Below are 22,296 nucleotides of genomic sequence, written 5' to 3' on the forward strand. Positions count from 1 at the left end.
CCCCCCGCCTCGGCCAAGCCCGCTGCCTCCACTCAGCCCCGCCGCTACCCGGGGTCCCCTCGGCCGAGCCATGTCGCTGCACGGGAAGCGGAAGGAGATCTACAAATATGAGGCGCCCTGGACCGTGTACGCCATGAACTGGAGCGTCCGGCCGGACAAGCGGTTCCGTCTGGCGCTGGGCAGCTTCGTGGAGGAGTATAACAACAAGGTGGGGAGCGGCGGCGGCCGGGCCCGGCTCTACCGGCAGCGAGCGGTGGGGCCGGGGCAGAGTGAGGGGGAGGAGGGGCCCGATCCTCTTCATCCCAGCGGTTCAAGGGGCTCCCCAGTCCCGGGCACGGCCCCCGCGGTTGATGTGGCCGGAGGGAGTCCTCCTGCCTTGCCCTCGGCACTGGGAGCTGTGTAGAGCTTTCGGATGTTCCCCTAAAGTGCAGGGTGCTGCCCTAGGTCGGGCTGGTTTCCTTCTTGTGAGTCCTCAGCTGTTGGGAGACTGAGGGACTGGGGGTGGGAAGAGCCATGGGAGATGCTGCTGGCTGCTCCTCAACCAGGAAGGTCCTCTAGTTGGAGCATACCTGGCATTTTTTTCGGTACGGAAGAAAGTCTATGGCCAGGACTAAAGTTTGCGCATATACAGGGTGTTGGAGGCTATGTTAGAAGCATTGTGCAGTTCTCATTATACTTTCTTGCTGTGGAGGGCTTCTCTGTGATAACTTTTTTCAGAGTATATAAACCACTTTCACTGATTCCTCAGTACCTTTACTTTTTTCTGAGAGCAAGGGTGTAATGAGGCATGAGATTGTATCTTCAGTGTTTCCTTGCCAAATATAAGAGGAGAACCTTACACTCTATTACAAGACTACATGTTCACCACTCCAAACAGTTGCGCAGTGATTTCTGAAAGACTTTAATGTGCTAGTCTGGTATAATGAATTCATAGAAATAAAAGAGATGAGGAAATGGACATAGCTATAGAGCATCTTGAAATTTGTGTGAAACTAAAGGTTTTGTAAATACAGCTTTGTGTGTTTATAGCATGTGTGCTTTTTAGCTTTGTCAAGCTGTTCAATGGAGGTTGTGGAGAATAATGTCAAAGTTGGTGTTGGGGATTGGGCTCTGTGCAAGGATGGAATGAGAGGAGGTGACAGTAAGGCAGGGGTGACATCTCTTAGAGTGGTTAAATTACTGCACTTGCAGCAGTCCCTGACGTGGTACTTCTACTGAGCACTTTGTGGTTCAGTCAGTATGAGTTGGCTGTGTATGAGCTGTCTCCTTAAGCTGGTGAGAGCTGTTGTGGTTCTGGGAGTACTGCTGGGGAAAGGCAGGCCCCTGAGCTTGAAAACTTTTCATTTGTTTAAAGACCAACTTGAAAATGTTTTTGTAGTATGTACTCCGAGAAGCTAAAATAATGAACTTGCAAACAGTTTTTTGTTTATGAGTGATAGAATTGGTTAATAAGGTGTCATGGTTTAACCCCAGCTGGTAACTAAACACCACACAGGTGCTCACTCACTCCCCCCCACCCAGTGGGATGGGGGAGAGAATTGGGGGGGGGGGGGGGAGGTAAAACTTGGGGGTTGAGATAAGAACAGTCTAGTAGAACAGAAAGGAAGAAACTAATAATGATAACAATAACAACAAAATGACAGTAATAATAAAAGAATTGGAATATACAAAACAAGTGATGCACAATGCAATTGCTCACCACCCACTGACTGGTGCATAGTTAGTTCCTGAGCCCCGCCCCCCAGGCCAACTCCCCCCAGTTTATATGCTGGGCATGGTGTGACATGGTATGGAATACCCCTTTGGCCAGTTTGGGTCAGCTGTCCTGGCTGTGTCCCCTCCCAACTTCTTGTGCCCCTCTGGCTTTCTTGCTGGCTGGGCATGAGAAGCTGAAAAATCCTTGACTTAGTCCAAACATTACTTGGCAAGAACTGAAAACATCAGAGTGTTATCAACATTCTTTTCATACTGAACCCAGAACATAACACTATACCAGCTACTAGAAAGAAAATTAACTCTACACCAGCTGAAACCAGGACATAAGGGCATATGCATTTATGTTGCGTTTACCTCCTCAAGTTTGGATCATTCCCTGGGGTTGCTCTTGATTACAGCATGATCAGGTCAGCTTTTCAGTTCAGGCTTCAAGTGTAAAGCAGTTGAGTCAACCACTCTCTTTTCTAGCTTTTACCCTCACAGTTGTTGCAGACAGAAATTGTGTGGGACTATGTAAATTACTGCTGTCTGTAAATATTCCCCAGGGCTTCTCTTGACCTCTGTGCTTCAGAAATAACTATTCTGTTGACTTCAGTCCATATAAGCACCACATGCTCAGAGATCTATGTGGTGTACAGAGCTGGAAACTAACTGTATGAGAATGAGATGCCAGTCTGGATGCTGCTGATACAGAAGTAAAGATGATATATGATTAAAAATTAAACTTGTACAATAAATGCAGCAAAACATAACCTTCACTTTGCTGAGACGTTTTGCTTGTCTCTGATATTTCAAAGAGTGATTTTTGTGTGTGTGTGTGTTTGTGCATGTGGTTTTCTTGTTTGGTGCTGTTTGTAGTGCTTTCAGTGCAGCCTTCCACTGTAGGAAGACAGCTAACAGAGAGCTGTCTTGGGTAATTGCAAGTGTTGTTATTGCTTAGAGCATTGATGTTGTTGTCTTTACTTTGGGGACCAGAACAAGCTTCGGAGTGGTGTTTCATCTGTACTGTCTTTATGGTGTCTGACTCTCACAGCTTCGCTGAATCTTTTAGAGGATACGGAAACATTCACGAAACAGCTTCATGCTCTAGATTGGGAACTCTTGGACAGATACTGTACAGGTGCACACTAGTTGTAAACTTCAGCTCCAGCGCCTGCCCATGTAAATGGTATAACTAAAGAAACAAAGGGAAAGAATTGAAGTTGCCCTGTTTAAGTAGTCCATAACATTGTACTGCAAGGAGTCTGGAGCAGTTGGTTTTATAGCCTGACTTCTGGGGTAAGCAGAAATTTAAGATTTTTACAGGGCATGTGTGAAAGCTTTGTCCTCCTGCATAATTTACCCTTCACAGTTGACTTGTTTTATGTTGCCAGCTTCTGACATCAAAATGCACTGATAGGTACAGTTGGCACTAATTAAAAGAATAATGAAAACTCATTTTCATTTCAACTTTCTCTTTGCACTCATAATCTTTAGAGGTTTTTGACAAGCTCCAAACAACAGATCTGTTCCTGATGTTGCAATGGTTTGTTCCAAATAACTGGCTTTCTTCCTTACCCTTAATAAACTAAAAAAAATAGTCTGCAATAGCAATTCTAGCTTGCTTAAAATCTAATCAAATAAGTGGATATACCTTTTCCTTATTACTCTTCTGGTTTAGGGTTTCTTTTAAAAAGGTGCTTTTAAAAAGACTTAATGCACCAAGTGTTTGCTGCAGCAGAAGTGCTCACTGAGGGAATTACAGTGAGAGAAAGAGGAGAGATTCTTGTCTGGTTTGTCTCTGTGATTTTTCTATTTCTGTAGTAATTATCCAAGCTTGAAGTACTTATGGGTTACATATATATAATAGCTGTTTACACCTCTGTTTCATGGGGAACTCAAATCTATTGACTGCCAAACCCTAATTTACTGCTATTCCCAGTTCCCAAACTCTTCTAACCTCTGTCAACCCCCGCACTAACAGGCTGTATAGCATACCAGAAAGCCAGTTGCCAAGAACTGTTCGAACCCCAAAAGAGTTTTGTTTCAGCTTGTACACCTTTGCTGATCAAATCACTGGTACAAGAAGAGAGATGAGTTGCTCCAGTTGGAAGAACTAAAATTATTTAAGGTAGTGTTTCCTGAACTTCTTGGATTAGGAAACTACTGTCAGCCTTTATAATATCTTATGGATCACTGGCCTAATGGAAGGGAACAGAGGTGTTCGTAAATCTCACTGTTAATGCTGTTCTGCAGGCTCCTGACTATGGCTTCATGAATCGGGAACAATCTGTGGAAAATGTCAGGAAAGGCTGATTTTGGGATCTATCTGCAAGACAAAACTGGAGTCCAGTTTAGAAAACCATAGAGGGTGGTGCTGTACACTGCTCACTCCCGCCTGTGGAGCAGGCTGACAGGTTATGCCCATGTGCTTTCCCAGGTTGCCACCTTCTCCGGAACAGTGCCTCGAATCAGAGAGCGTTCAGGGTGCTTGTTTTACCAAAGGGTCATTTTTTCTATAAGATTTAGAGTTGCAAAGGAAAATTGATTGCATGTTGAAGATTAATTGCTGCAGTGAGATCTTTCTGAGTGTACATGACCCTAAAATAATTGTGAAATGTTGTTCTTAGTAGTTACTAATTAGATTAAAGGGATATAGTGTTGGGGGTTTTTTTAAAAAAAAAAAAGTACTATAAAGTTAGTTCACTATTCCTCATACCATGCAAGAAAAAGAAGTAAGCTGTTACCAAATTCTGCATTGGTTAATTCTGTGTCTGATTCTTTTGGATCATGTTGAAGAGAGATGCAATTTTTTTAGAAGTTAAGGAATGCCAATTAAAGGCACTTCTTTACTCAGATGCACTGTTGCAATTAAGCTTTATGTTGACAAAGGCTTGGATTATGATAGGAAAATCCACATCCAATTTTAGCATATGTTGATGTATTGGAGAAACAAATAATTATTTAGCACTCCTACCTACTGTCATAGCATAATTGCAAAACTGATGGAGATCGAACACACTGGTCCTTATTTTCCTGCTGGAATGAGTTACAGGTAGATGAATAATGGTTCAAATTGTATCCAGACAGTTACTTTCCTGTTAGCATCACCTCAAGCATTACTTGGGCTGGACTTCAGGCAGTCCTTCATGCAGTAGCTGGCAGCAGCAAATCTTGCCTCATGTGCAGGAGGGAGAGATAGGGCACTAATATAATCAGCATCCTGAAAATAATTCCATTGTTCCATCTCCTCTTGTTCAGCCTGGACAAGAGGATGAATAGAGGGATTCTGTAATCACTGTATGTGATCAAGTCTGAAGAGAAGAGTCATACTTTTGCATATGCTGAGCTAGGAAAGAATAGAGCTTCTGGAGCAATATTTTCTGCTTCTGCTCCTTTCTCTGGGCAGACCGATGCCTCCTGCTCAGAGTTACCACAGGCTGCTGCCAGATCTGACAATCAGTGTCAGACACCTGATCTTCAGCAGTTGCCAGGAGCTCTAGTGTTGCTAATGCAATTTTTGTTCTCTAACCTGGCCTGCACCTAAAATGTCAGAGATCACAAAGATACTGGGTTGCTACACAGTCATTCCTTTTTCTTCAGATGCTGGGAGGGGTTAAACATGAATATGTGGTGCAGGAATATATAAATTCACACCAGTGAAAGTGGATCCTCTGCTGTTTGAGATTTGCTTCTGGTTATGAGTATGTTGATTGCTTTGTATAGGCTTAATACACTTACATTGAGCTGAAAACAGTATAAGCAAAGGAGAAGAAATTATTAGAGGTCATTTGTCTTCTGATCCTGACCTTGCCACAAGATTTTCTATCACCAAGGACAATTTGCTTCCTTTGTGAAATCCGCTTAGTATTTCTGATCCCTAAAGGAGTTAGAAAGCTATTTGTCAATCACTCCAGAAGACTCGGAGATTCTTGACTGATTCATACTAGAGTGCAAAGTATAATGAGTAGCTGTAATAGAGAGAGTGCAAGGCAGACAAATACACAGTTTTTAGAAGCATACTTGAATATGTCTTTTAGGGTTTGTTATGGGATGAAAAGGATGGATCTTCTCATTGTGGCAGGGGGCAAGGTGCATTTGTTAAGAGCATCTCTAAATGGGCTGATAAGTGCTAATGTTGTAGTTTAAGATCCACTGAACCATTTGTTGGTTTCTGTTACATGGAAAAAAATATGGTAGATTTCTGATCCTGGTTTAAATGTGTAGTTTATTAATCAAATCGCTTATCCCAGAATATTTAGGATTTTTCCAGATAAACATCTTAGAAAAAGTCAATTAAGCCACTGTTTCCAGAAGGAAGCTGCTGTGTGGAAAGTTCTAGGAAGTTCCTACCGTGAGCAGCTTACAAACTAATTGTTGTCAGTTGTCCCCTTAATGTTTGTGTTTGAACAGCATTTAACACAGTGGGGCTTTCATCCTGTTTAGGTCTTGTAGTCATTGCTAGGTTAAACGTATCCTCCCAGCACCATATTGTTCTCTGAACACTTTCTGACATGTCAATATTTTTCTAATAACATAATGTCTGGGACTTCAAGTATTACTTCAGGTGTTGTCATGACCAAGCTATGTGGAGATAGTTTCTTGTTTGCTCTGTCTGGCATCACTCTCACAACTGGGCAAGTTAGAGCTTCCCGCTGTCACATTACCGTGCAAAAAAACTAATTTGGAATTCAGTTACCTAGAGTCTTTCAGCAGACCTGCTTTCTTGGTTCTTTTCACACAAAACATTTGAATAATTATGTAAATATTTTAGCTTCCCAATTCTTTTTTTTAAGTTTCAATTCTATTTTACTTTCTGACTCTGATGTGATTAATGTGTATCTTAATTTTGTGCAGTTGTGACAGAACATTTTAGGTAATGTGATGCTGAAAACAGCTTGATAGCTAGCTGACATGATCTGTCACAATCTGCAGGGTTATGGCCAAGAATTCCATGATACGGATTTTAATTGTGGGTGGTTGTCATGCAAACTACAGCTTGTCCTGCTCTCTGAAGACGACATTGTCAACGTCAGTTCAGTTAAAGATGAGTTGGAATAGTGTTTGTGCAGTTTAAGTCTGTGATTTAAACTAGGCTTTGCAATGTGGAAAAGAGAAGGGTGGTCTTTAATCCTTTAGGATTGGATTTCGATTCATTTGAGATCATCTCTTCAAAGTAAAGCATGTTGGTGATTATGTATACTTCACTTTGCTTACATGCCCCAGCTAGGAAACAAAGCTTTAATGATTTCTCATTCTGTTGACATGATGGTCCTTTTATATTGTCCTTGGGGTTACAGAAGGTGTCCTTCTGAAACACACTTAGTCTTAATGCTGTAATTAGAAATTAGTATTTTGATAAAATGCTTTCTTTTAAAAATGGCTTCTTACAGGTGCAGCTTGTTGGTTTGGATGAAGAGAGCTCAGAATTCATTTGCAGGAATACCTTTGATCACCCCTACCCTACCACAAAGCTTATGTGGATCCCAGACACCAAGGGAGTATATCCAGACCTGTTGGCAACCAGTGGTGACTATCTGCGAGTGTGGAGAGTGAGTAAATCCTCCTTAGAAAAAGATGAACCGTGATATTAATTATGCTGCATATTGATCTCATTTTCCCTCTAGACCAGATTTTTTGAAGTTAGTTGTTTTCCTTTCAGGGTGTCTTGTCCTTGCTACAGTGTGGAGGTTAAGACATAAAATCAAGTCAGAGCACTTAATTGCACTTAACTGCAATAATGGGACTTAATTGTGAAGACTATAGGAGAAGCAGAATTATCATGGTAGTTGTTGTTTAAATCACCTTATTGAAGATAGAGATGGTGACTGTTTTCTAGAGCTTTACGATGTAAAGCTGAGAAGAAAGAAATGTGGGATTAACACCTTATGTTTTGGAAGTGCAAGTGGAACAAGTCATGTGATGTTGCTATTCAAGTCAGATGTTCTACTTTTTCTAAAGGTGGGTGAAACAGAGACCCGTCTGGAGTGTTTGCTGAACAATAACAAGAACTCTGATTTCTGTGCTCCACTGACATCATTTGACTGGAATGAAGTGGATCCTTACCTTCTAGGTGAGATTGACAAAATGCTGCACTTGCAGCATGGAAAAGGCATGCTTTTGAATTTAGTTTTGTGAAGTCCAGGCTGTGACTGACTGCTGTGTCATTGCATGTCCACTGGTTAATTTGGTAACTAACTAGTGGACAAACTTCTACATCTTAGAAACTGCCATTGTCTTAGGTTAAACATAAAAATAAAATGAGCAGCTCGTGTAGACTTTTTTGTATTGAAAAGTGACCTGTCCAGTACAGAATGGGTCACTTAAGTCTAGGGATGTTCCCTATTGGCAGATAGGGAGTTTCGGTCTTCAGGGCTGGTGAGCTGTTGTTGTAGTGCTAAGTAATGATGTACGTGAACTCCTGTGACTTATTTCAGTGTGTTCTGGAGTGGATAGAAAACTATGTACCAAGCTTTGTCTTTTGTGAAGCCATTTCAGCAGCAGGAGTAAAGCCAGGAGCCCTTAATTCAGCTGGAGGAGGGGGCTGAATGCTTAAGGTTTAATTATAGCCTACAGGACAAACTGTGAATCCAAGATGACTGATCCAGCAGAGGTTTGTTTCCCAGAAGAGTACAGCCATTTATGTCAGGGGGATTTGCCCAGAGATTAACAGTGATAATATGTCTTAGTAATTATTTACTACATGATTTATTTTTTGTGTGTTGCATCTCTCATCTCTTAAGAGCTTTACTGCTAGCCCCACCTTCAGTCCACAGAAACAGTCAATTAATAATAATACGCTATCGCAACACTATGATTGAATTTTGGTTTTGACATGCGCATGAGACTTAAAAGATAGGAAAGCTCATCTCAGAGTTGCATCAGGCTTCTGAATAGATTGAAGTCGACATGAGCTATTTACACTTTATTCCTGTGTGGAAGACTATTTCTGCAGCTAAAAGGTTTGGGTCATTTAAATGCATGGTAGACTGTTAGCTGTTTGACATTCTTGATTTTAATTGTATGCTGTTCTTGCAGCTATTTTGATCTGTAGATGTTGGAGGATATTACGTGAATCCAGTAAGTGATTAAATAATTTGTGAGAATATTAATTTTGCTAACAGAAGTGGTTTTGTTTCAGGTACCTCTAGTATTGACACAACCTGCACTATTTGGGGTCTGGAGACAGGACAGGTTCTTGGAAGAGTAAATCTGGTCTCTGGCCACGTGAAGACCCAGCTTATTGCGCATGACAAAGAGGTGATGGCTTTTTTTGATTGTTTACATTGCATGTTTTTTAAGCAGTAGAAAAGGAACAGAACTTTTCTGTTTTCCCCCTTTTTCTTGAAAAATCTAAGATAACTTATCCAAGATTAAGATATATAGTTTTGAGTACCAAACTAAAACTACACTATTGGCTATCAAAACTGCTCTGTTTACTCATCATACAATCTTGACTTGAGACTATGCTTGTTTTACTGGATTATGCTCCAGAATATTTTAGAAAAATGAGGTAAAGTGTCAAACTGAAATTGAAATCAACTGCATATCAAAGGCAATAAACAACCTGAAGATTCTTTCATTTTAACATAATATTACTTTTCAGCAATTAATAAAAAAATCTGAGTCTGGGAAATGGATATATTTAGTTTCAGTGAATGACCCTATAATGACATAACCCTTTAAGTTTCGTCCCCTCCTTTTGGCAAGTGTAATAACAAAAAACTTGCTAGGAACATCAAGTATTTAACAGCATATGTCACAACTGGATCTGCTATCCATATGTGAAGTCCGTTTTACTGCAAATTAGGAGGCAGCATGCTCTCTAGATCTAAGGTTGTGTTTTTCTCTCTCCTGTTTCTGAGCAGGTGTATGACATAGCATTTAGCCGTGCAGGTGGTGGGAGAGATATGTTCGCTTCAGTTGGTGCAGATGGCTCAGTGAGGATGTTCGATCTCCGTCATCTGGAACACAGCACCATAATTTATGAGGACCCACAGCACCATCCACTGCTGCGTCTCTGCTGGAATAAGCAGGATCCCAACTATCTTGCTACAATGGCCATGGATGGCATGGAGGTAAGGCAGCAGCTCATCTTCTGTAGGTGCTAGTGGTTGTGATTTTTTTGGGGAGGTGGCTTGGTACTAATTAGCAGTCAGCTCTTTAAAGTAAGAGGGCAGTGTCAGTATCTGAACTGGAGTATGATTAAGGACCAATTGTTAGGGCACTAACTTCAGTAGGAGTTAAAGAAGTAACTTTGGCATTACAAACTTGAAGATCTCTGTGGCTCGTATGTATTTCACCTGGTTTATGAGAAGGGTCTGTGAGCCAGTTGGGCAATAGTTTTCACAAAATCTTAACTGCCAGTGTTTTAATCACCTTATTCTTTCTCAGTTCAGTATACAATACAGTGTACCTTAGTTTGCCACTTGTGCCACTTCAGAGAAGCGCAATTTGTTTGCCCTTGTTGCATAACTCACAAGCCTTCCCTGTGGGGTCTGACTCCTTTTGGGAAACACTAACCAGCTAGAAGCTATTCTTTGAGAACAGTGTTTGCTTGCCAAAATATTTGGTTTCCTGAAGAAACAAAAAAATGCAAGTTATTAATTTAGTTGTTTTTTGTTTCTGAAGGTTGTGATTCTAGATGTCAGAGTTCCCTGCACACCTGTTGCTAGGTTAAACAACCACAGAGCATGTGTAAATGGAATTGCTTGGGCACCTCATTCTTCCTGCCACATTTGTACAGCAGGTAAGTGTGATCCATCCCTATCCAGCTGCATCGGTGAATCTAAGAGCCTTTGACTGCATTTCCAAAATCCTCTCTTAGCAAAAGCTTATGTGGATCTCTGCCTGCCTTTTGCTAAAGAATACCTGCAGTTTAGAAGCCCTTTATTAATAGACTTCCCTAAAATTTTTATGGAAATGGACACCTACTGGAGCTTATTGCGTGGAATTAGCGAGCCCAGTGCCCAAACTGTGCATCTGCTTTGGCTAAGCTCTATTAGTTTAATGCTCCTTATTTTTTTGCAATCTACTGTTTAAATGTTTTCAGTTTCAATCTACTGACCATTTGGTTTTCAACTCTGTCCTGGATAATGTATAATGATTCAAGCTTATTTTTTTGTAGCGTAGTTGTATCATTGCATCTCTGGCTTGAATACCCATGAGGACTGCAACAGCCATATCCTATATAGCTTCTTGGACTATATGCCTGTTAGTAGTCATGCACGGACATCTCATTATACTTTGATTCTACTTCGAGTTTTCTCTTCCATTTGCAGCGGATGACCATCAGGCTCTCATCTGGGATATCCAGCAAATGCCTCGTGCCATTGAGGACCCTATCTTGGCCTATACAGCAGAGGGAGAAATCAACAATGTACAGTGGGCATCAACTCAGCCAGACTGGATAGCTATCTGCTACAACAACTGCCTGGAGATTTTGAGAGTGTAACATTACTGCTTCATGCCACATTGAGGCAGGGCTGTATAATTTCCCCTCCCCTCTAAAGTAAGAACAACACAAGTCAAGTGGCCAGTATCTGTTGTTGCTTTGCATCTGCTGTTACAAGAAACTGTTACAAGAATCAATGGCAGGTGTCTCCTGTCTCTCCAAGACTCTAAAATGCAGAGACGTGCTGAGCCTCTTGGACCTTCTGGGTTCTGGTTTTCTTTTTTTTTTTTCCTCAGTTAAAGTTCTGTATATTTGTTTGTTGACTGTATTAATAAGCTTGCAGGCTTTTAAGTTGCTGCATATGTCCATGTGTTTGTCAGCCAGCTGAGGCAGCACATCAACTAGTTTAATAGATGCAGGTGCAAAACAAGGTGGGGGAAAAAAGACATTGATGTTAACAGCCACCTTGGCAGGAATCTTTATCATTCCTGTTGTTGCTGCCTCTAAACTGTTTAAACATTTGTATGTTTTTTATATATTGGGCTAACTTTCTATTGAGTAAGGTTTTTCTCCCTAATTCTTACTTTTGATATGTGATCCACTTCCATATGCCCAAAGCAGGATCTATTCGTTGATACAAATCACAATAACACTGCAGGCTCCCTGGCAGTAAAGGCCTGCCAATTAACTGTTGCCTTGGCTCTCTATACCTGGTTACCTGGGCAGAATTTTCTGGTGCTGTGAAGTACAAGTACTTGTTGCACAATTTCTTTACACTTTTCTGATGCTAGAGGCAGTTGTTATGTGGTAGGCCTTATTTTTAAATTATAACTGAATTTGTGTGTATCCTGCAGTTGTGTTAGCTAACAGAATGGTAATAGGTTTCAGAAAGAAGATACGTGCATGACTTAAGCTCCCAGGAGGTAAACAACTCCTGAAAAAATGTGATTTGTAATGGACTTGGGATTGACACTTCCAATCAAATGATTTCCCCTTGGAAGACTTGCTATCTAAACCAAAATAAAATGGTTTCACACTTTGTAGCTTGCTTGATTGGCAAATAATATGAGCAAGATTTTTGTGGTTAGCCTGTACGTTGGAGCTTCTTTGCGTTTGGCCTGTGTTCCTGGGAGTTCTTGAAAGGAGTGCAAAGCAATCTTTTTTCTGACATGTATTTGCTTTGTACTGTCAGGTCTTGTTGAATGAGCGAGATGAGTTGGAAAGGCTGGTCTGCTATCCAAATGAAAGCTGTTTCTCTGAAAGAAATGATTCCTTAATGTAATGCACAATGATGGGTTTAAAAGGAAAGAAACTGTGCCATAGAGGCTAAGGTTTGGCATTTGTCATCCCCGTATCTATTGGGGATGTGCCCAAGGGCTTCTGTTTCTGTTTTGAATAGTGAATCGCTCTACAGTAATACTTTTCAATCAAAGCTGAGTGGATTAGGCAAGATAAAAATCTTTGTTGATAACATAGCTACTCGGATGAATGCTCTGCAGTACTCTTCCAATGAAGACATGACAACCATAGCTGGTCTGTAAGGGTATACCAGCTGAGTTTTGATGTAAATGTCAGAAACTATCAAAATTGTCTTTCCACCTAATGAGTATTCACCTGCAACTGGAGGCAGCATTATAAATAGTAGGACACTGGAAAAGTTGAATCTTGTCAGTTTATGCAGGAAAGGCAAGTTGCGAAAAGCAACTGCTGTGAAACGGTGAAGCTGACGCTGAAAGCGCTGTCAAATACAGAACAGAATTTGAAAAGTTTTGTCATTCTGGACATACAGACATACTCTTCTACAGGCTGCTTCTCAACATGGAGCTCAGAAAAGCAGTGCCTTGTGAATTTGATAGGAATTCATTAGGGAGAGCTGTATTCCATCACCCTTTTAATATCAGAGAACCAAGAGACTCTTAACACAGTTCAAGCTCATGTTTTGTCAATGATGTTCTGTGTTCAGTTGTGGGATATTTGACAGAAAGCTTGACTTGACTTGAAGGTCTAGTTTTCTTATTAGCAGCAGTGCTGAGAGTAGTGTGTTCCACAGACAGATTTGATCTAGATTTCAGAACAGCATTAGCCAAACAATTAGGTTATCACTTTGTACAATAGCACTTCATCTTAAACTGGAAAATACTTATGCAGACTGAAGTGAAAATTAGGATTTTCTTGGCAGAAGCATATAATGGCATTCACAGCTTTAGATACTCATGTAAAATATGTATACAGGCTTGCCATGTACTGTTTTAATTACAAACGGTAGGCATAATATGCTGTGTTACTAAGAGGGAACTACCTGTAATACTACTTTTTGTAGTCCCCTTTATGCTTCAAAGTCTCATGCTCGTATAGATGGCATGAGTAAAAGGTGAAATGTGTCTGTTGCTTAACTTAAAAATGCAACTGTAGAATTGTGCTTTAAAAAAAGGCATAAGATAATTTAGTTGAAAGTGAAGTCACTAGAAGACTCCATAGGCTATGCTAAATGGCAAATGCAATTTATTCCTAGAGGAATACGATCTGTTACACTAAGATGATGAGAAGAGAGCATGTATAAAGGGGGTAATAGTCTGAATAGCCAGGTAGCTTTTGCTACTCTTGGAAAACAATCCTGTTGTGAATCTGAAGAGGATCCAGTGTCAGTCCTTCCATCCATAAAAGTGCTTAAAGTTCATTTGTGGAATTGCGTGCTCATTCCAAACTCGTCACAGGCAAGTGAAGGAATCTTGTAGGCTCCGGTGGATTCTAAATAAAGCCTATATCCTGTTTGTTCAGTCAGTTGGGGTACCTTCTGGGTCTACAACATACTGCTTTGGGCATAATCCATTGCCATTCTTCATATGAAATTACATTTTAAATCACTAGAGGCTGTTTTGGAACAGGGAAATGCTACTTAAAATAGCTTCTTTTCAAAGAAGTTGCTTTAAAGGTTAATGACTGAAAAGACATGAAAATCCTCATGGGTGAGATGTTCTGTAGTGCAAATGGCACTTCCATATAGAGAAGGAAGTGAGAGACTTTGATGCCCTTTTGCCAGCACCTGCTGACACAGTGGCAGAGAGCTAACAGTCTACTTGCTGGTTCAAGTTTATTTGCAAGATAAAATAAAACCCTGAGACTTGTCACTGTAGCTTGTGAATCAGAAGATATAGTTTATCATATTTCACCTGCTTAACATTCAATTATGTTGGGTGTAAAGCCCCCATAAGCATTATTTTTTCCCAAAGTTTATGAAAAAATACTTTGATATTCGACTTCAATAACTTTGTGCTTACTGCACAAGCAGAGGATGCAGAGCAGCTGCTTTCAAATGCCTCGTATCCCTTGAGTATAAAGTAACATTAAGGGAAAAGTGAGCATCAGTGAGGTTAGCAAAGCAGAAAAGCACATGCTGTTGTTGGTACAGGCAAGACTGATTCTGGGACAAAAATATTTTTCTCTGACTTAAGTAGTTCTGTATCACTTCTCCAGTCAATTAATTCAAGATACTAAGCTATTGTTTAGTTGTTACCTTCTGTTTAAACCAAGCTTTCCATAGATTCCTATGATTATGTGGACAACCTGTTGCTAGTATATTGGCTCTCAACCAAGAGATCTTGATCGTGTAAAACTCATTAGTGAGGTGAAAACATACAGAAAACAAGTTGGATGTCAGATTATCATGTAGTATGCCAGCTCTGTTAATTGTCTAAATGAAATGGGCTATGGTAGGTTGCATCTATGGGAATTGTACTTCTGCATGCAGGGATTTAAAAGGCAAGGATTTGAGTGCTTTGACAATCTATTTAGAAAGAAAACAGTGGTTTCAAAGAATGATATGAAAGGAGACTGATAATACAGGTTGTTCCTTATGGAACCTTGAAATGTACTTAACGGGGGAGGCATTGCCTCTCATAAGTCAAAGTTAATGATCCTTTCAAAACTTAGCTGTAATTACTCTCCTGAATGTTCTGGATAATAGTAAAAAGATCTATTTTTGCCTGGTGTTGCAATGAGAAAGCTGCATCAGTCTCAACTGTAGATCACTGCCTGCCAGAGACTAGGTGAGGGGAGGAGTCCGATGTATTGGAATTTGCAGATGCTCTTGTGCTTGTTTTAAATGTAAATGAAGAAAGCTGAGTGTGTCTGTTTTGTTCTCTTGCAGATGGCACTTTAACAAGTATATTTTTGGTAAGATTAGGAGGATAGTCATCTTTTCCTCAGCCCTTTTATGGTAGGCGTTTGTCTATGTTTTGTATAAAATGTTAAATACAACAGTCACTGAAATCTTAAACTGGTTGTCAGTATCTAGTGGACCTTCATCTGTTTCTACTGAACATCAAAAATGTGAGCACTTGATAATACTGTTAATGTTAAACTGATGCTCTGTATTCTGAGACTGACACAATCTTGCAAGGCCAAACCAAGTAATGTAGTGTTGCTTGTCACCTGGAGAGTCCCCTTTGCTTAGGAACTTGGTGTTTGGGAATCTTCTTTTCCACCGTCTGAACATGATAGCAGTAGTGGCAGGTTGGTTGTGTAAAGAAGTAGCTGGATTCTTTGGATAACTTATTTTCGTGATGGAAAAAATGCAGCTGCTGTCTGTAAATTCATACAACCTTAATTCTTGAACTTGTCAATTCCATATGTTAGTGGTGTTTTAACTCTTCCAGGACATACTGGAAAGGATGAATGGCAGCAAGGGTAAGCTCTTGGATCAATAGATTGCACAGTTACAGTTCCATCAAAGTACTGAAGGGTTTAGTCTTCCCACTGCTGGTTAGCAAAATGGTCCTACCACCTCAAATCCAGAGTGTGTTATCCTGTCAGTTAACACAAATTCTCTGATACATATTTCCTGCTTTCTACTGTCAGACCAATATTCCAGAGCAGGCCTGTATTTATTGTAGAGTGGGCATTAAAATGAGGTGTCCAAAATCAGTTCTGGAATGGGCAAAAGGTACTGTCAACTATGTCCCTGTTTCTCTTGATCTTTGCAGAGAATCCAGGGAATTAATTGTATGTGGCACTTAAAGAGCACTTTCTTATGCTTACTTAGAGATGCAGCTGTATTTCCCCCTGCTTACCTGAGAAGAGTCAGAAATGTCTCATTCTCAAGGATATTGAGAGGAGTACAGCATGCCCCGACTCCTTTTTTTTTTTTTTTTTTTTTTTAGGAAGAGATCTCCAGAACTTCCGATCAGCACCTTTCACCAGCACTAAAAATCAGTTATTAAAAATGCAACTAAATACCAGTCACTGAATGCTTATCTAGTGATTCATGGCAGACTCCGGAGGCAAAGGCAGTTGTGAGACTTGCTTGCTGCTGCCTGATGTCAGATGATAACTTTGTCTGCCAAGTATCTCAGTGGCCTGTCGTGCAGCCTCTGATACTCACTACCAAGCTAGAATTTCCATAATCATAGAAATAAAATAAAAATTATCTGTGTGGCTTCCATCAAGTTTATTTCTTTTCAGAAAATCCAACAAAATTAAGAAATAAGCTATTTCCTGAAAAAAATACTGTGGCCATGAGTAGCTGTAAGCCCGTGTTCCAGCTCTCATCCCTTGGAATTTGCTTTCCTGTTTGCAAGACGTGCAACTCGAGTCTCCTCTGTTAGAGATGAGGATTGGTCTTGTCGAATCTGAACAAAGACAGAAATACAAGAACCAGTGAATGAAAGAGTCCTAGTACAGCTGAGAAGCGATGTGTTGCTTTTTTTTGACAACCTGGTAAATATGAAATCTACTATTTAAAAGGAACAGGTTTTTTTAAACTTGGGTTGCTAGCAATGTAAAATGTAATTTAAATCTGTTGCGCCGAAGCATTTTTGTTACCAGTAGTCAAGTAGGAGATGTTTACTTTTATGTGTGTTTTCCCTTCTGCTCTTCCCATTCACAGTCCCGTTGTGGTAATTTCCTGAAGGTGTAATCTTTGTAGCATGATTGTACAAACATCCATATGAGATTCCTGACTTCTTGTTCTCACTAAAATATGTTAAAGCAATAGTAGTTTTACTTCTGTCCTTCTTTTCTCCACCTTCTGTATTGAGATTTGCAACTTCGCTAACTATACTGTCCTAGAGGAATCCTAGTATCCTGCTATTCAACAGACATATGTTGTTGACATGGATAACTGCAGTGTCCCTATATTCCTTTATTTTTATGGAGAAAATACAAAAGGTTTTGTTACAATGGATTTTAACACCTAGTCATGGAACCATATTGTTGAAACTCTGTAAATTTTAAGGCAATTTTCTGAAATCGCTTGAAAGTGGAATGTTGCATCCTTTTATGCTATTTCCTGCTTCCTATGTAGTTTTATTCAGATTTTTTAACCTTCTTTCTAAGTTTCAGCCTCCTGTGTATTAGGTACAGTATTTTCTGCCTTTCATACTTTGTAATAAAAATGGAACATTTGTAGATTGACTGCAGTTCACTGTGTGGTGAGTTAAAAACTGGTACATGTGGGGGTGAGCAGGGAACTACTTCAAATAGGCTTCATGTATCCTGTGTATAGTTTATTGCTGTAAAAGGGAGGGTGATTGCTTTACCTTGTCTCTGCAAAACTGGAGAAGTGTATTCGTCTCTCATCCTACCTATACCCAAACAAACTAGATAATTCTAGCAAATCTAAGTTGCAAGTTACTCCGAATAATTATTTTGTTAGGAACCTAGTCACAACAGAACTTGGTTAATATTTGATGTACGCCCGTATTTACTGTCTTAAAACAAACCTACTGCGTGGTCCCTGTATGCTAGTGGTGTTAGTGCTTGTTTTCCAACTTCTTTGCATAGTGCTTGTTCCCTGCACAACAAATGGTAATTATCTGCCTGCATGTTTTTGGTTTTTAAGATGAGGGGGAGAGGGATTTTTTTTTTCTTTTTAGTTCAAATAATTGGCCTCTAAGGCTTTTTGAATACAGGCAAATTGAAGACAAAGCAATTAGGCACTTAGCTTCTAAGTCTCTCCTGTGTATGGGTGACCTCTGTTAAAGGGAGTTTTCTTTACGGGCTCAGTCATTGGTGTCATTGTTGCTGGAACTAGGACCTAGAGGAGAGTAGGGCGGCAGAACTTAGAAATTTGTTTTTTACCTTAGACCTTGGTGAGCAAGACTGATGACTTCAGTATTTAGATCAACTAAACTGTTGTCTGACAACACTGCATTCCTCTCTAATTCTTTGTGTACTGGCTTTGAAATAAAAGCTTATTAAGCTTCATGACCACAGTGGAAAGAGTTGCCTGTAAAGATGCTGGTGTTTTTAAGCTATATATGGACTTTGTTCTAGTAATCCATATTTGGAAAAGATGCTTTCCTTTTAAGAATTGTTTGTCTCTTACCCTAGAAATGTATTTACATCCTCCTAGATTTTTTTCCTTGGATCTGTGCTTTGGAATTCCCCAAAGAAACTTTCTCGACTTCCACTCTGGTCAAAGAAAGCAAATTCTACAAATTGGAGCTGCTAGTGCAAAAAGTCAGGAACTGGTAGATGATATGAGAAATGGACTGCCTGTCAGTGTGGCAAAACATGTGCCATAAGGTCCTGTAGAGCAATATGGGTAGAAAAAGAGACAAGGAGAGGTTCTCTGCCTTTTTCTAAGTATTAAGGAACAGCTGACATCTGGCAGGGCTGACTTGCTTGCTCTGCGACCCTGGGAAAGTTACTTCTTCTCTCATACCAGTTGTAAGTGAAAAGCACATAATTAATCACTGATCAGTAAGTGGCTTGAAAATACTTGAAAATGAAAGAAATCCTGCACTGTAACAGAAGATACTACCCACGGGCGTAGAGAAAAAGTGATGTTTCCGATCATTTGAAGCCCTGACACTGTAACAAGCATTTAATCTTGTGCTTTTTCATTAGTACTGCTCTATAAACAGTCCAGACTGCCAGCTCAGAAGGAAGTAATGATCTAAAAGCATATTATATTTTTCACATCCTTCCTCCTCTTCTTTCTCTTTAGTTTTGCCCACTCCACAAGCAGAATGGCTCCGATTTTTTTAACGAGATGGCTTCAGAGCCCCCTCTACTGGAGTGCTGTCAGCAGTGGGACAGGCACAACCTTCCTGCAGAATAGGACACAGCAGAATAGGACAGGTATGCAGCTGCTCTTCAGGGACTGGGAATAGGTCGCTCCAGGCGTACTTTTAAGGAGTTTCACGTGGTTGATGTATTCTGCTGGAGGTGAGGTAAGGTTTGCCCAGTATATATTCTGCCATGCTGTCCTGAAGTTGGATAATGATGTTAGTTTTCCATTAACTTTGTTTTCAAAGCTGAGAACACAACAAGAAAGTGTCAGCAGAATCAGAACTGCCTGGAATCAGTGAGATTGCTCTTCTTTCAGATCTGCAGAAAAGAGTGCAGAACACTTTCATGCATCCTTTGAAGATTTACAGGGTTTCTCCTCCTCCGCCCCTTCGATTTTTATTTCTTCTCAGTGTTCCTGTTCAGTGTCTCTGGCTGTGCAGCCTGAAATGTAGAATAAGGAAGTTTTGGCATGGGACAAGGCTCAGCCTGGAGACTGCTCAGCTCCCCAGGAAGGATGTGTCTACCTAAACAAGAAGGGAAACAGGAAGAAAAGAAGAAATAGTACATCTGATAGCAAGGAGAAAAGGCTCTTTGAGTCAGACAGGTATGCTTCAGAACATGGAAATACTACCGAAATAGAAAATAAGATGATGGCATAGTGATTAAGAGACTGGGAAAAGATGCCAGGACTTAAATCCCAAAGGTCTACTCCAGACTTCCTGTGTAACTTTTAACAAGTCAGTGGCTCTCTGTGCAATGCCCTTTAATCCCTAAAATAGGGATTACATTTCCTTTTCTTACTTCATGCTGCGTGACAGCATTAAACAATTAGGTCTCTATAAAGTTCCTTTAAAACAAATGGGCTAACTATAAACATAGTAGCTCCTGAAGAATCTCGGTGAATATCTTTACTGATGATTTTACATTAAATGACCTCAAACAATCTGAATAGCTTTAAGTTGAAGAATTAAGTATGTTTTGTTGTTGCTGTTTACAGGAATGAAGCTTCTCTTCTGGAAAGCCATAGATTTGAAAGGATGTGGGCAATCTGGGTGGAAAACCACAGAATATCAGTTTGTACCATAGCGTTATTGGTAAAATAAATAACGTGATTCTTATGCACAAAACTAGTGTAGCGTTAAGTAAAGGTGAAAAAGGAATTACTCGTTTTTTTTCTCAAGTTATTCAAAAGGGGTGCTGATTTTGATAGAAACTTTGATTCCAGTTCAGGAAGGGTGTACCAGCTTGCTGGGGGTGGGGGTGGGGAGCAAGGGAGGGCTACAGTGGTCAAAAAAAAGGCCTAATGGCACTTTCATATAGATAGTGTTGTGATAATGTCTGTAAAATGAGAATAGAACCACAAATTGGCACATAAAAATTGGTGGGTTAGAAATTAGGCTTGATAGGTGGGTGAAGTGATGAACTGTTAAGGACAAATCATTCTGTTTTCAATTTGACAGAGGCGGGGAAAAAAGCTTCAGTGAAATCCAGACATCCTGGGCAGTTGGAGATGGAAAGAACGAGTTTTACCAGGGTGGCTGCCTCCTACCATCTGCTGGGAACTCCTGGCTCACTGTCACAAGCTGTGACTAGTTTGTCTAACATCTTTTGGACTTAAGTAAACCAAGTTTCTACATGAAGGACATGCATTTAGGTCTCATTTAACAGGACTTCTGTTAACTGAGAATTTTATGTGCAAACATGTAAGAACTGGAAGACAGACAAAAATACCAAATGGTAAGGTGGCAGTGGAGTGTTTTGACATCAGGGCTGGTGCGGTGGGGAATTAATATAGAATTTCTCCAGTTCTGGTCCCAAGAGTAATCTCACTAAAGCCTTTTTATAATGACCTTGGCACAAAAAGCAAGCATGATAATTAAATTTGGTGATGAACAAAAGTGGGAGGCTTCAATAATATGAGGGAACTAGAGAATCAATGACTTTGAAGAGTGAGAAATAGAGATGAGATGAAATGTAGCAGCAGAAACTGCAAGGCTGTTAATTTACAGACGATGAGAAATTTGTGAAGGATGCTATGAGGTTTTTTACTTCTTGGAAATTAGTGAGGAAAGGAAGTTGGGGTTTAGTATTTGATAAAGGATGGTGGTGAGCCACCATGAAGCTGTGAAAAAGCATGTAGAAAAGTTGGTCCAAGAGCAATAATGATGCTGTCAAACAAGAGAGAGGAATTCAAACTGGAACAGGGGCAAAAAAGACTACCAGGAAGATACCACAAATACAAAGCTTGTATTATGAAGAGAGAGTGGCTTAGTTGTCTGTTACAATGAAGCCTGAAAGGAGATATGATTATCTTCTTGATGTATTTAGGGAGGAAAAATACCAGGGAAGAGGAAAGGATTATTTAAGTAAAAGGATAATCTTGACATGAAAACAAATGGCTGTAAGCTGGGCATGAAAATGGGGTAGAACAAACAGGAAAGCTAGAAACACTTTCCTAGCATCAGAGCGGTAAAAGAGGAGGGACTAAAAAAAGGGAAGTCTAAACACTAACAGCATCAGTCTGGTTTTAAGATGGGAGCTTCAAAGTGGAATCTGTGGAAGTCATCTAGTCCAACCTTCTGCTGAAAGCAAGCCAGCTTCAAAGTTAGGTTATTGGCTTTGTCCACAGCTTCTTGCTCTAGAGAAGTCGGATCTGTTGATCTAAGCATTCCTTTACAGATTTGCATGTCTACCTAGTCTGACATAGTGAGATCTTTTGTTATCCCATCTAGAGAGAAAAAAAAAAAGATAATTAACGATATCACAGATATTATTGTTATGCTTTGGCTAAATCCTAAATTCCTCCTGGCGTGTGGGATTTAGGTTCCTGCACTTGCCCACCCTTTTGAGAAATTTCCCTCTCCAATCCAGTTTTCTTCTTTGTGTGGCTTATCCAGTTGATATAACCTCTTTGACATTGCTGCTGTGTTGCCTGCAAGCAAAACCACTTAAAAAACAATACACTTGCTGCTAGACGTTTGCCAGATTGAAAAGCAGCTGCTAAAACATCTGCTCGAGGTGGGTTTCCCAGCAGCAGGGTGGCCATTGCTGTGCCAGGGAAGAAGGGCTGTACTTCTTAAAAAAAAAAACAAAAAAACCAAAAAGAAACCCAAAACCCCTCTGCTGTCCCTTTTGTGGAAAAGACACTATAAAAATATCATCCCGCAGGTGGACTGGAAGCAGAAGGTGGGAAA

At 40.2% G+C, this 22,296-nt stretch overlaps 1 protein-coding gene across 1 annotated transcript; it reads left to right on the plus strand.

Moving 5' to 3' along the window:
* Window positions 1-15: 15 nt before the first annotated feature.
* Window positions 16-17,500, plus strand: DCAF7 (DDB1 and CUL4 associated factor 7). Its single transcript, XM_010561369.1, has 7 exons — window positions 16-208; window positions 7,089-7,247; window positions 7,657-7,768; window positions 8,837-8,955; window positions 9,564-9,773; window positions 10,327-10,444; window positions 10,977-17,500. Exons 1-7 carry the CDS (start codon window positions 71-73, stop codon window positions 11,147-11,149), a joined length of 1,029 nt encoding a protein of 342 aa, XP_010559671.1. The 5' UTR covers window positions 16-70; the 3' UTR covers window positions 11,150-17,500.
* Window positions 17,501-22,296: the final 4,796 nt, after the last annotated feature.

This window comes from Haliaeetus leucocephalus, unplaced genomic scaffold (genome assembly GCF_000737465.1).
Source record: "Haliaeetus leucocephalus isolate CR32 unplaced genomic scaffold, Haliaeetus_leucocephalus-4.0 Scaffold144, whole genome shotgun sequence".
Taxonomy (NCBI): domain Eukaryota; kingdom Metazoa; phylum Chordata; class Aves; order Accipitriformes; family Accipitridae; genus Haliaeetus; species Haliaeetus leucocephalus.